This window comes from Leiobunum rupestre, chromosome 7 (assembly GCF_980474605.1).
Source record: "Leiobunum rupestre chromosome 7, qqLeiRupe1.1.hap1, whole genome shotgun sequence".
NCBI lineage: Eukaryota > Metazoa > Arthropoda > Arachnida > Opiliones > Sclerosomatidae > Leiobunum > Leiobunum rupestre.
In genome coordinates this window covers 32,497,198-32,511,762 of record NC_143390.1, presented here as the reverse complement: position 1 = coordinate 32,511,762, position 14,565 = coordinate 32,497,198, and the positions used below count along the sequence as shown (strand labels likewise).

At 37.3% G+C, this 14,565-nt stretch overlaps 1 protein-coding gene across 1 annotated transcript in view; it reads right to left on the bottom strand.

Moving 5' to 3' along the window:
- Positions 1 to 1,409: 1,409 nt before the first annotated feature.
- The window catches only part of LOC149936084 (cell adhesion molecule Dscam1-like), a 102,983-nt gene continuing 89,827 nt past the window's right edge, over positions 1,410 to 14,565 (bottom strand). Inside the window, exons 24-27 of the mRNA XM_090153096.1 lie at positions 4,732 to 4,829; positions 4,195 to 4,254; positions 3,415 to 3,502; positions 1,410 to 1,790 (exon numbers count right to left, since the gene is read on the bottom strand). Of these exons, the coding sequence (XP_090009222.1) occupies positions 1,672 to 1,790; positions 3,415 to 3,502; positions 4,195 to 4,254; positions 4,732 to 4,829 (365 nt within the window). The 3' untranslated portion in view covers positions 1,410 to 1,671. The remainder of the gene's footprint in view (positions 1,791 to 3,414; positions 3,503 to 4,194; positions 4,255 to 4,731; positions 4,830 to 14,565) is intronic.

Here is a 14,565-nt window from a genome sequence, read left to right as displayed (position 1 = left end):
ATTTACACGAGCCCCCATCGCGAGACGAAAGGGTCTCCACCCCTGCATGCCCGGAGAAGCTTCATCCATCTCCCCGAGAAGCCGTGCCTTCAAGCCGCGCTCGGAGAGTCCCGTTCGCTGCCGGCCTAGCTAGTAGCTCGGAAGCGGCTCCTGGGCTTGGTGGCCCAGTGCCAAACCGGTCCCCTTCCATTACACCTCTCTCTCCCTCTCTAAGGCGTCTTCGCTTCTTCCAGCGGGGCTCTCGACCCCCCATCCTCCCATCCTGGGTCTTCTTTCCTTCTCGGCCCATCATCATCTCTCCTTTTTGCTCACCCGATGTGTAATCGACTTCGATCGAACGATTTACGCTTTGGAATATCGGGTTTTACTTAAGCTCCCATAGAGTTACGTACCGCGCAGTGTGGTGTCTCTACTCTGGCTCCGTGTGTGTATATACAGCCCAAAAGCATTTCACGTTAGATCGACTTTCTCGCGATTCTGGGTTCTATATATGTTTTCCTCTCTGCCTTTTACGCCGTTTCTAGTTAGCGAGGTTATGGCCTTAGAAACGGGCTACGGGATTCGGGAATATAAAAAACGTGATAAGTTTAAAGTCTAATCTTATACGGTTATATATATAAAATTGGGGGGAAAAGAGAGGGTGGGTGATGATAGCTATTTAAGTATATATTTCGCGGAACTTTGACGAATTACCCCCGGGGAGATGGAAAATTAAAGTTCCCTTTTATAGCTTCCACGTGTATACAGTCTTTACGGAGTTTCGTTCCTAAAGAGTTGGTAATGCGCAAAAATGATCCTCCCCTTAACGATATTATAATGTTTAGAGTTTTAAAAGATGGTGCCTGCCTTCCTCTTTACTACATTTTTTCCTTTCATTACTTAGGGAACAACCTTAGTCCTTAAAAAAATATTCATTCTTGTTTTTATTTTTATTTTGTTTTCTATAGGCGGGCGGACGGTCTAGAAAGCTTAGATCATTAAAAGTTATTCAAATAACGGATACGCTAGAAGAAGGCATAAAGCCCTCTATAACCAGAGGCGAATTTGATTAAACTTTTTCACTAGGGGGCTCATTATAACTACTACAGTTTTACTTAGCAGTTTAGTCAAAGGCAAAAGTAAGGCGTGGTATCTTTTATTAAAATATCTGGTAGGTAGGATTTAGAGAGAGAGTCATCGCCCTTGGTAGCGTACTTCTCCCTGAACAATGCTTACTTTGTCTAAAATTGAATATGTATGATCAAGAATGCATTCAGTTTAACGGATAACACAGCATTTGGTTTCATTTTCCGCCTACACGGAGAGAGATGCTGTTCAGTTATTCTCCGTTTACTCTATTGCATTCTTGTTATGATGTAAGAAAGTAAAATTTTCATATGGGAAAATCCTTTTTTTTTAATAATGTAAACATTTACTTTTCCTATAGCTATTTTTTCAATAAAACCTCATTTGTTGTAGTTCTGTCGGTATACAAACAGATTTTTTGGGTTTTTTTTTCACTTGAATAATTTTATATATACCTGGTACGTGTGTGTACCAGGAAGCCTAGATTTGTCTTCTTCTCTATACGCCTCCAGTAGCGCCCGTTACCGGTTAATTATAATACGTCCGTCTCCATTTTGATGTATTAATGTCTTCGAATACTCCAGTGATCGACCGTTGAGAGTATCGCTACCTCTGTGGTCTTCTAGCGGCTCCTAAATGTCGTTCGAGGCTGTCCTCGTGCAATTGCCCGGAATAGCTGCCGCCGTACTCGGCCGTACTAGGCAAATGGTTCCGCTGTTGAGATCCTAAATCAGACGACGGACGAAGAAAAACAAGATTATCGGAGGAGGAATAATAAAGAGCTGTTTGTCTGCCTGTCTGAAGCCATTCGCGGGTGAGATTCTTTCTATCGAATATAAATGAGCTTAAGCCATCAAAGCGCGATCACCCCCTCGGTCCATTACGGACTGTTTATACCGAAAACATTTCCCAATCCCGTCTGGCACCCGAAAATTTAACGAATTCGTTCAACTTAAGAAAATCTTAATGTAAACGATTTTAGAGACGATTTTCTGTTTGAGAAAATAGTCGAGTTCGCTTTGAGGCGCGGGTTAAATATAAAAAAAGAAAGTGATGAAAACCGTAACCTTAAATTTGAAACTTTCTATGGTTATACGCGGGTTTAACCATTTTTTTTTAAAAGGAAAGAAAAGGTTTGGCTAGCTTTGTATTTAGTAATTCCGTTGTACATTGCAAGTTCTCTTCCCACTGGTTAGAGGGGCTTCCCCTATAGCTCTTCGGTTACCCCTGTCGATAAAAACTTGTAGATGTTAACGGTGATAGTGAGTGTAGGGAGCTGTGGCCCTATTTTTTTGAATAAAAAAGTGTGAAGAGTGGAAAACGCTGGCTTTGTAACCCGGGCACCTGAGATAAAGGCATTAATAGTAGCTCGATTACTTGGGCCTCGGGTGGTGCCTTGGGTATTAGCCTATCTGATTATTATGATTATTATATTACACGACGATGCGAACTCGACCAGCGATATATTTCGAAAACAAACGAAATGGCAGTCGAGAAGAAAAATAATCTCTATATACTTCGATTTCTTTAAAATATTACTCTTCGGCGTGGCTCTTTCCGCATGGTTGACGACTTTAAAAAGGAATACGAAAATTCTGCCAGGACAGAGCCAATAGCCAGCGAAGAGGAGAAAGAGCCAAAGAGAGAGAGGGATATCCACTCCTTTTCCTCCTCTTCCTAGTAAGCATCATCCCGTCTCCGTCGTCTCCGCCATATCCCGGAATAGAAAGCGATCCTTTTTATGTCTTTTAAAAGAGGACGAAAAGATCTCCATCACTATTTGACAGTCGCAAAAGTCCCACTTAAATTTAATCTTCTTTTGGCGCCTTTTTCTTCCGGTAATACCCCCTCATCCGTTCCGAGGTGGCGGAAAGGCGAAAAGAACATACGTTTGACCAAACCCTCATCCCGTAGTTGAAGCCACTATCGCCAAAGGGGTAAAGTTCACGTCCTCGTCTTCAAGAAGAAGATGTCTGGTGACGTGGGTTAGTGGCATAGCCAGACGAGGGAATGAATCGAAAACTGCGCTTGATAGATAACCTTTAATTGAAGATCGTTTTGTCCAAACGAAAAACTGCGCGATTTTCACTCAACCGAAAACGAGGAAAAAACTTTCCCATCAACGCCTAAATCCTTCGAAAGGCAGCGGCGATAATATACCCTCAGTTGGCTCAAAAACGAACCGGGATAGGCCATAGCGCTATATTCCTTCGATTTATCCCATTCAACTCTTCGGAGAAGATTTACTCTGCTCTTTTTCGTCGCGTTTTCGGCCAACGTCTGCCACTCTTTACACTTTTTTCCGAAAAAAATAACTCTCTAAAAAGAGTTTATCGATCAAGAAATTACCTTGAAAAAGTAGCGATGTCCTCGAATCCGGCCGCGAGGCTCTTCTGCCTAGAGTCCCACCCATAGCTCCTCCGTCATCCATGGCATGCTGCGTTTTCGGGAGCGGGCCATCAAGAAAAAGAGGAGAAAAAAGAAACGAGCTGTGACCCGACCACTACAACATCACGCGTTCACAGAGAGATAGATAGAGATGAGAGAGTAAAGTAATAAAAAACCACGACTTTCTACAAACACAAACTGATAAAAAAGAACATTTAACTAGTTCGTCCAGTTATTAACTACTTAGGTAAAGTACAACTAATTTTAAAAATATAAATACCATTATGTAATCTATAAGTTCGCTATGATGCAAAAATAGGTCTGTACAGGATTTGGTCCGATAAAAAATATAAAAATCGAGTAGGATATTCAAAAGGCTTAAGCGTTTTCGACAGTAATGTTTTTTTAAAGGAAGGTTCGTAATCCGCGTGTATGGGCGAGTAGACGCGTATCGATAGATAAAATGGTTTTCCTCCCCGTTTTTTGGGATGGATGAGAGATAGACGAAGATACGTAAGATGCACTTTTATTTCTTCAGTTACGGCGTACATTTTTCTCGATGGATTTCCCTCCGTTAAATCGTCCGCGTATAAATGATTGAGCTGATAATACGATCGAGTTATGATGGAAAAAGAGAGATCGCGGAACGCGGAGAGAAAATAAAACGTAACAGAGATAGAGAAGAAGGAAAATAGACGAGAGGAAATGATTCTTCCGTTATTGGCCGGGATGGTCATTTACCTGACAGTCGCATTCGGGAAACGAGTCGGCTATTTCGCAACAAGGTTTAAGAGTTACATACTTCATTGAACACCATTCGAAGAGACATACAAAGAAATAGGGGGATGAGACGTTAGCTCTACGGAAAGCTGTATGACACGTTTCATAAATAGGGTAAAAGAAGCGATGCAATTCACATTCGAGCATACGATTCAATTGGTTTTCGTTATATTCATGCAATTCGATCGTAACGAAGGAACGACGTTTCAACAAAATTGTTTTCAAAGTTAGCGGTAAATTCGCGATTGTTAAAAGCGAAAAACGTGCGAGCGTGCAATTTATGGAAAATAAAGTTGTTAAATTACGAATTTCGGGGTTCACGTTTTACAACGGAGCAAGAATTAATGTTGTAAAATACGAGGTTATACGCGATTGATTAGTCGGTAACGAAGTGTAATTTGCGTTTCACACACGCCAGCATACATAACATACCCCACCATTTCCCGTGATCACACCAGGTGCATTAACTGTTAGTAAACGAACGTTTTAAATACTTACAGTACAGTTTGTTGGAATGAAACCTCGACAGGGCGTCTCCGTACTTAACCGTCTCGGAGGCGGCAAAGCCGTGTATGGCTCCGCGTATTCGTGGTCGCCTACCAAACAAAACGGTTTTTTATTAAATCAGAAAACATATTTCATAGAACATTATTAAATTTCTAAAGTCAATAAGATTCGGGAAATAAAGGCAAAAACCAAATTCACTTTGGTGAGATCTTTAGATTGTTTTTACGGCGGGTGGTATTCAATCCACACAATAAAAAAATTGTTATTTCATTTAAATTTTGGAAAGTTAGCATATAATGTATTTAACCCCATACTATTTTATTGGCCAAAATAACCAGTTTCAGGCGAATATCATACATGTAACTGGAATAAAATACATATTGATATATTAATCAGCTAGGCTAACACTTAATGCACCACCGTCGGCTCAAGTCAACGAGTGACTTTTAACGCCATTAATTCAGGGTTATTCTGTGTAGGTAGGTTGTGGCAAGCTCTTCGTTCTACACGAGCCAACAGCTCCCTACACTTACTATAACCTTAAACCTAAAAAATTTTAATGGAAAAGGGAAACCGAAGAACTCGGGGGAAAAACTCTTTAACCAGTGGGTAGAGAACTTGCAAACTCCACGCGGAAAGAGTTGTTTCGAGATTTCACTCAGTGCCACTAGCTGGGATCAAACCAGGCACTATATAAATACTTGTGACATTAAACGTTTCATACGGCATTTGTAGAACGATGATTCAGGTATTTGTTTTTTTAAATTTCTTGTCAAAACATCGACGCAAAATTTATAAAAATATATTCATAAAAGGAAAAACAATTCGCGAAAATTTATGTTTATACTTTTGAGAACTTCCTAAAATTCCACTGAAGTCCAATTTAAACGAACAAAGAAAAATAATTTTGCTGAAAGTATAATGCTTGAAACTAACAGACTAGTTTTTTTTTTGGTTTTCAGGAACACTTTAAAAAACCGCGGGAGTAGCTATTGAAATATTTTCTTCGTCTAAGAAGGAGGTTTCACGAGAAATTTAGTCAAGATGGCGTCCACGGTTGAAACACGGATGGTTCCGCTAAAATACGGAGGACACTACCCTTCCACTACAGACACGATGACGTTCCGTGAAAGCTATCTTTAGCCAGGGCAGATATAAAACAAATATTCTTCGCTATAGCAGGGCGAAATTTGAGAAACCTTCCCCGCTACTCTTCAGCTTTCTAAAAATAATAAAAAAGGTTGCAAAGTAAAAAAAAACTGGCGGGACTATATAAAACTGAGTTGGCGCTTCAAAAGCTAGCAACTCTTTTTATTTATTTCCAACTTTCAAAGCTTAAATAACAGCGCAGTCGTAGCGGGGAAGACTTCATTCTATATACAGCGAGCTTTTGACTAGCCTGCCGATTCGCGCTTGTCTAGCTTGGTTTCTTATTTTGCATTGAATAACATATGCAAGGAGAATCTACCTAGGGATTTCCAAATATAAGAAGAAAAAAGTTTGTATAAAAAAAAGAGTATACAAGGCGAAAGCATTTTTCTTTCTTAAGCCCCTAGTGAAGTTTTTGCCTTCCACCTTTTCTTAAATTTTTTCTCGCAACCCAGGATGGCAAATAAATAACCGAGCGAGGTATAGGATTTTGTACGCGTAGAGCAAAAATATAGTTGGTCAAAACGAGTCTGAGGAATGGGGGGGGAGGGGGGGGGCAACGCCTTTCTTAAAAACGACACTATTTGGAAAAAGAAAAAAATTGAATGTCGTTCTGAAGAAACTTTACTTTTTACTCGGTCCTTTTTTTTTTTAGAAAAATTTATCTGAAGAGGGGGTAATATATCAAAGCACATTTTACATTTTCCCGAAAAGGGACGTCATTAAAGCGAAAAGTATTAGGAACGTATATTATATGTCAAGAGGAGAGAGTGTAGGGTTTAAGACTGATAATCCGTTCAGCGAAGAGTTATTCGGAGGAAAACTAGCGTCTCTCGTGCAATCTAGTCTTTGTTTCGCGCACGCGAAATACCGCCTCAGGATGGAAAAACTGTTAGCTTCGGGGAGTCTTGTTTTTCTTTCCGTGAATTTTTATTTTTCTCTGACGAAATTGGTGGGGGGAGGCTTTAGAGAGGCAAGAGGGGGAACGCGGTTTTAAGATCAGACATAATTATGATAAAGAACTGGAGCAGCCTAATAACTCGAAAGATAAAGGAGCTGTTTCGGGGTTTTAAGCTCGAGATGAGAAATGGACGCTCATCCTTGTTTCGATGCTCTTGCTCTTCCGGGACTAGATGAAAAGGGTTATATGAAGCAATAAGAAAACGATGCCAGGGCCTCCTATTCATTCTATTTTGCGTTCCTAATAAATTACCTCTTTAGCATAAAAACAACGATGAAAAATCAAACCAGACTTTTCAATTCAATGAAAATTAATTATCAATCGATATCAATTACTAATTGGCTTCTTCATTATATACTTATTGATACAGGGACTAATTAACGAATAAACAAACTAGTTTGAGACCTATAGGATGCCAAATTTGTTCCTTTGTACATAATTGGTTTTAAATCCTCGTTAGTCTAGGGTAGCCGAAAGTGGTTACGCACCTCTGTATAGACCATTGCTTGAAAATAAATTTATACGTTTATACATTGAGAATGTCTCAGATATAAGGGGCGTGGTTAATCGTTAAAGATTTTCGCTCTCGCCATGACTAGTTGAAGTCAGCTCCAATTGGAATTTATGCGGAATTAGATCAGTTTCATTAAAAACATTACAAATTATCCATAACTAAACGAGGAACATATAGATTATCAAAGAGATTCAGTGTTAGAACGAATTGAAGTTTCGAAAATATAAATATAATTGTCTTGTAAGTTTATTTTCCAACTGAATGTCTTCCATTTTTTTTACGACGGCGGTCAGCCAATGAATATCAAAATAGATTTTTCATTTTATATATGACGTAGTTTAACTATCCATTTCTCCAGGTGCAATCGCAGTACGGTGGCAATAGAGCTCTATACATTCTAAGTGTATACAATTTAATTTCCTGCCACTTAGTATGTAGATGATTCAATTACTTGTAAAGATTTTTCAAGTGCCAGAGGGTTTGTTTAGGTTTCACTTCATCTTCGGTTACCTACTAATTAATTCAATAGAGTGTCAACGTGAGTACGAATCGTGTTTACCGCGGAGTATCTATTACCTAACCAAAGCAATTATATACGGCTACAATAAATGAGCGCTTACAAAGGCGATGAGATAAAGTACTCGAGCGAGCTTTCAAGGGAAATTAGGCCAATCCCAGGCGCCACGTACGCCTAAAAGCGAGTTATTCCTCGGAGAAATTTCAGCCATTACACAGGGGCGTTAAAGAATGAAATTTTCCAGTTGAGCGAACCCCGTCGCAATTACATACAATTGAGCGGTCGTTTGATAGAAGCGAAAGGAAAGAGTGGATTTATCGAGGGGGTACCTTCTCTCGTATTTTTGCCGGCCCAGAGAGCTCCTCCGATGTTAGAACAACAGCTGTTGACAAGGGGCTTAAACCGGGCCTGCTTTCTCTTATAAGGGAAGGCAAGAAGGCTATTCGACTATACATAAGCTTAACTGCTCCAAACTCCCTTACGTCTAAGCGCCAAAAGTTCCGAGTGAAAACGCTAAAGGGAATGAGAGCTTTTCTGATAACTTCCACCACCCCTCCTTCCCCCCCCCCTACCTCTCTTCACGCTGCCGAAAGAAAAATTTCACCCTCTTCTGGAGCTTGAAAAATCGATGACGTAACGCCCTAGCTCCAGCTGCTTCGTCCAAGAAACGGTGCTCCCCGCTTCCACCAGAGGGGCAGCTACGAGAGGCAGAATGTGGGCCTTCCAACTACACCCTACCTTCCCCTATCCCGTGCGAGGCAAAAAAAAGGAAGAAATCTACGTTAAAGAATGTTGCTTTCGTGATTACTAAGGCTGCAGCTATGTAAGACTCAAGAGAAAGAAAAAATATTCCGCATAATATTTGAAAACTTATTTTAAATTAGAAACTAAATATTTTTTCTTTTGGAACGTTTTACGTTTTTGTTTTAGACACTTTTAATCTTAAAACTATCTGGGATACGATTTTTAAAAATAACCTTAAGCCTTAAGCTAATGTGAGTAAATTGTCTACCATTTTCCATTAGTCTAATAATTTTAAAATTATTAAATTACTAAGACAATATGTAGGTATTAAATTAAATTCCGCGAGCTATTATTTTGCTAAAATAAATGATTTTGCTAAATTAATGAATTTCGCGCGCTTATGCAGGATATTTCTTTTCCTTTCGAAGCTCCTGGATAAGTCCAAGACCTTTTTAAGCCGAGCCAAACCAAAATCCTCATTAATAAAGCATTACGAAGCTGACTGAATGGAAAACCTAAACAAAGTGCAGGCACCCCCATTTCTCATCCAAAATAAAAATGAATTTGGACGAAACACCGGCTTAACTGGTAACCCGGAAAACCAGTAATATCTCCAGGAAAAATAAACGAAGGGCTAAGGCGAAACTGAAAAACCAAATGTTCCTTTTCTAACTTAAGAGCCTAACTCGGGGTAAAACTAAGAACGAGAAAGATGGTTTCATTAATCACTGTGAAAAATTATGATGCCTTCGAATTAGTTAAACACGCGTGTGCCACAAAATTCGGAAACTTTATGGGAAATTGTTTGAAACATTTTGTTTTAACTGTTTTCTTTTAGTCAATATTTCATTCTGCAACGCGGTTAAATTTCACTATAAAAGGAAACTACAATTTAATCCAAAATTTTTACCAGAAGAATGGAGTCAAGTTTGACGAGCAATGACATAAGATTATAATTATGTTTCTCATAATTCTTTCACGTGTTTAATTTCTACGGTGAATTATTTCTAGAATGGTCTTATTTAAAATGTAAATTAAAAACCACTACTTCATGGATAAAATATTCATTTATTTTAAATTTCGGCCAGACTTAAATTTTTTCTAATTATTTGTAAGTGTAATTAAAAATCAAAAAACATTACAAGCTTCTACAATATTACCCCAGTGGTTATATTTGTGGATATATTGTTTTATTTAAATCTAGTCCAACCATTTACATTCACTGTTCCCTGGTTTAAATTCAAGCTCCCTCTATCTTGGATATGAACAGCTTCTTTAAAACACCGTCTACAAGCGCAAAACCAAGCAGCAGGGAAATGCGAACATTAAGGTTTGGGTTCGTGTGATAGGTGAAAAAGGACTTGGTAAATAAATCGAGGTAACCAGCGTAAAAAAAAGTTAACTTAAACTGTTTTTAAAGTCCCTGCTGCTTGGTGTTGCGTTTGTTGAAGCCTATACTTATCGGGGCTAGTGGGCCACGCATTGAAGCACTCTGGCCCTCTTTTAACGCATCGTAGGAAAATGAAAAAAAACAGGCATACTTCTCAACTCACCCACTACAACTCCTTAAAATTTTTGCATTACCTTTTTAAACACCCTGTATTCAATAAGACCAAAATTAAGAAACATTTAAAATCGTTGAGAAGATTTATGAATGATGTATTTTTTATTAAATGCAAATTATAAGAAGTATCTAACCTATTAATAATAGTTAATAAAACCCTTAAAACAATTCAGTTTACCTATGACGGTGAAAAACTAAAATGTTTACCAGTCCTAGGTATACTTGTAAAACATGATAACGAAAATATTAAGTGCTCAAAATACCACGTAACAACCTTCTAGAACTTCCAATCGTCTCACCATACAAAATTGAGATTGGAATATTAAAATCATTTAAAAATAAAATCGAACGATTATCAGATTTTCCGTTGAAAAATAAATTACCTTTAAAGAACCATATTTAAGTAGTGGGTACCTTAAACAGCTAATAAATGACATTTTTAAAAACCATGACGTGAAAAATAATATTTTAACAGGAAACTTAATTATTTTTTATCATTGCTCTTTCCGAAAAATCTGAAAGATAACTTTAAAATTTTAGTGTAAATAAACAACCAACACATTAAAATCTCAATTAAATAAAAATTGACCTAAAGTAAAGGATTTAAATAAAACATGGGTACTCAACGAAATAAAATGTCAATGTCAAAAAAATACCTAGGATTAACAAAACGAAAACTATAAACTCGTCAAAATGAACATTCTATATGTGTAAATAAAATTGGGTATTAGCGTAGCTGATTATTATTATTAATCGCTTAGCATTTCATTTAAAAAAAGAAAAGAAACACAATTTATTGAAAGTCAACTAAATTATATTGTTAAGAGACGTGTTTCGAAGAAGCTGTTCATATCAAAGATAGAGGGAGTTTGAATTTGGATAATGGAATTTATGGATAATGTATTAAATTAAAAATAATATGTGAAAAAAGACAATGAAAACGAAAATCAACGTACAAATATAATAGCTGGGGTAATATTGCATTAGATTGTTATGTTTTTGGTTTATTTAAGTGGTAAATAATTATACAAAGGACCGCGGTCTGAAAGCTCACAATATTTTAAATTTACGAAAATTCTATCCATAACGTAGCGGTCTTTTAAATATTTTATATTGTACTTAGACCATGGAACGTAATTTTAACATAGATGATTACGCATATTACGTGCTGTTTGCCTCTTCACCACGCGGTGCTTCGAAGAGCCATATTTTGGTAAAAAAATAAATAATGATCAGATATTTACACCACTATATATTTTTCCAACGTTTTGTATCATTAATCAACAAAGAGGGTAACATTTAAACATCTAGTTGCTTGTTTTTGCCCGTTCCCTTTTTCATCAAACTTATTGTAAACATCCTCCATTTGGACAGTCCTTTTTAGTAAGGTTTTTCCTTGTGTCACTTGGTCGTTTTCGCGTTTTTTTGTCACGTGTTGTTATTTTCTCGCGCCGCGTGTTTTTATTTTTAAAACATTCCGTTAGCTAGTCTATTTGATCCGAGTTTCGCGTTGCTCGAAGACCTATCGGTACGAGTTATTAGTAAGTTTTTAAATTTCTTCAAATTTGTTTAGGATTTAGCTATATTATCCCTTTTAATTATGGACTTATCTACTTTTTCGCGTATTTTATCATCCTTCTCACAGTCCATAGGTGGTTTCTTCTAACTTAACTTATCGTATATACTATTCTCCACCACACTCCCCCCTTTTTCGGCTTCCCGTTGCTATATGCAACGCGTTTTGAAATTTTTAATGTTTAGGCTTAGTTTCTCTTTTCGATTTGATAGTCGCCAGCCAGATTTCCCGCACGGTACTGACGAGTTCCAAATAGAACGAAACCGGTCTACCGTTGGAATTTCTGGCTATTTTATTTATTTTTAATTTAGTTTATTACTCGAAGATCTATTTGATCCGAGTTTCGCGTTGCTCGAAGACCTATCGGTACGAGTTATTAGTAAGTTTTTAAATTTCTTCAAATTTGTTTAGGATTTAGCTATATTATCCCTTTTAATTATGGACTTATCTACTTTTTCGCGTATTTTATCATCCTTCTCACAGTCCATAGGTGGTTTCTTCTAACTTAACTTATCGTATATACTATTCTCCACCACACTCCCCCCTTTTTCGGCTTTCCGTTGCTATATGCAACGCGTTTTGAAATTTTTAATGTTTAGGCTTAGTTTCTCTTTTCGATTTGATAGTCGCCAGCCAGATTTCCCGCACGGTACTGACGAGTTCCAAATAGAACGAAACCGGTCTACCGTTGGAATTTCTGGCTATTTTATTTATTTTTAATTTAGTTTATTACTCGAAGATCTATTTGATCCGAGTTTCGCGTTGCTCGAAGACCTATCGGTACGAGTTATTAGTAAGTTTTTAAATTTCTTCAAATTTGTTTAGGATTTAGCTATATTATCCCTTTTAATTATGGACTTATCTACTTTTTCGCGTATTTTATCATCCTTCTCACAGTCCATAGGTGGTTTCTTCTAACTTAACTTATCGTATATACTATTCTCCACCACACTCCCCCCTTTTTCGGCTTTCCGTTGCTATATGCAACGCGTTTTGAAATTTTTAATGTTTAGGCTTAGTTTCTCTTTTCGATTTGATAGTCGCCAGCCAGATTTCCCGCACGGTACTGACGAGTTCCAAATAGAACGAAACCGGTCTACCGTTGGAATTTCTGGCTATTTTATTTTTTTATTTATTTTTAATTTAGTTTATTACTCGAAGATCTATTTGATCCGAGTTTCGCGTTGCTCGAAGACCTATCGGTACGAGTTATTAGTAAGTTTTTAAATTTCTTCAAATTTGTTTAGGATTTAGCTATATTATCCCTTTTAATTATGGACTTATCTACTTTTTCGCGTATTTTAACTTGTAAGCTCGCGTTGAAGGCCTATCGGCCGAAGTAGCGCGTATCGGTTTAATTGACCGAATTTGAAATGACGGTTTGGCGCGCGACAGTGCCACTACATGTCTTGGGCATACAGACTTTTTTACTTGATTTTTTGACCGTCATGTTCATGTATTTTCACGCGCAAAATCAATTTTAAAAGCTATCAATTTAATAAATAAATATATTTTAGTTTCCACAAACGTTGTCGGTCTTTTTACCTCTACGACCGTGTTCATTGTTATCTTTAGACCAATGGTGGTTCTCGTTTTGGTGTTCATTGGAATAAATCGCCAGTCAACATGCTCAAAAATGCCCCTTTTCGACCCTAAAACTACTTGTATACAATATACAGAAAGTTTCAGATATCAGTACAGTAAATTTGAGGTGTTATAAGGGTTGAATAATTATGTATGACTGTCTTGGTCGCAATTCTCTGTGACGAATTGGAGAAGCGCTACTGCACGAACACAAGAACTCAAATTGGGTAAACCGATTTTAGGAGTATTAGGAAAATTTTACTCTACAAAGTATGAAAAACAAAATCGTGTGCGAAACAGATTTTAGGGGTAGTAGGAAAATTTTACTCTACAAAGTATTTAAAACAAAATCGTGTGCGAAACCGAATTTAGGGGTAGTAGGAAAATTTTACTCTACAAAGTATGAAAAACTAAATTGTGTGCGAAACCGATTTTAGGGGTAGTAGGAAAATTTTACTCTACAAAGTATGAAAAACTAAATTGTGTGCGAAACCGATTTTAGGGGTAGTAGGAAAATTTTACTCTACAAAGTATGAAAAACAAAATTGTGTGCGAAACAGATTTTAGGGGTAGTAGGAAAATTTTACTCTACAAAGTATTTAAAACAAAATCGTGTGCGAAACCGAATTTAGGGGTAGTAGGAAAATTTTACTCTACAAAGTATGAAAAACTAAATTGTGTGCGAAACCGATTTTAGGGGTAGTAGGAAAATTTTACTCTACAAAGTATGAAAAACAAAATTGTGTGCCAAACATTAGTTTTATTAGTTTCGCACACGATTTAGTTTTTCATACTTTGTAGAGAAAAATTTTCCTACTACCCCTAAAATCGGTTTTCCTCATTTGGATTCTTGTGTTCGTGCGGTAGCCTACCTTTTAGGGGTTTTAGGCCTTTTTAGATCAAATTTAAAACACTCTAGCGCTTCTCCAATTCGTCACAGAGAACTGCGACCAAGACAGTCATACATCATTACTCAAAACACCTCAAATTTACTCTACTGATTTCTGAAACACCCTGTATAAAGTAACTTATGACTGAGATTCTTTGGGCGTACTAACATCACTAAAGACTATCGAACATGCTCAAAAATGCCCCTTTTCGACCCTAAAACTACTTGTATACAATATACAGGGAGTTTCTGATATCAGTACAGTAAATTTGAGGTGTTATAAGGGTTGAATAATTATGTATGACTGTCTTGGTCGCAATTCTCTGT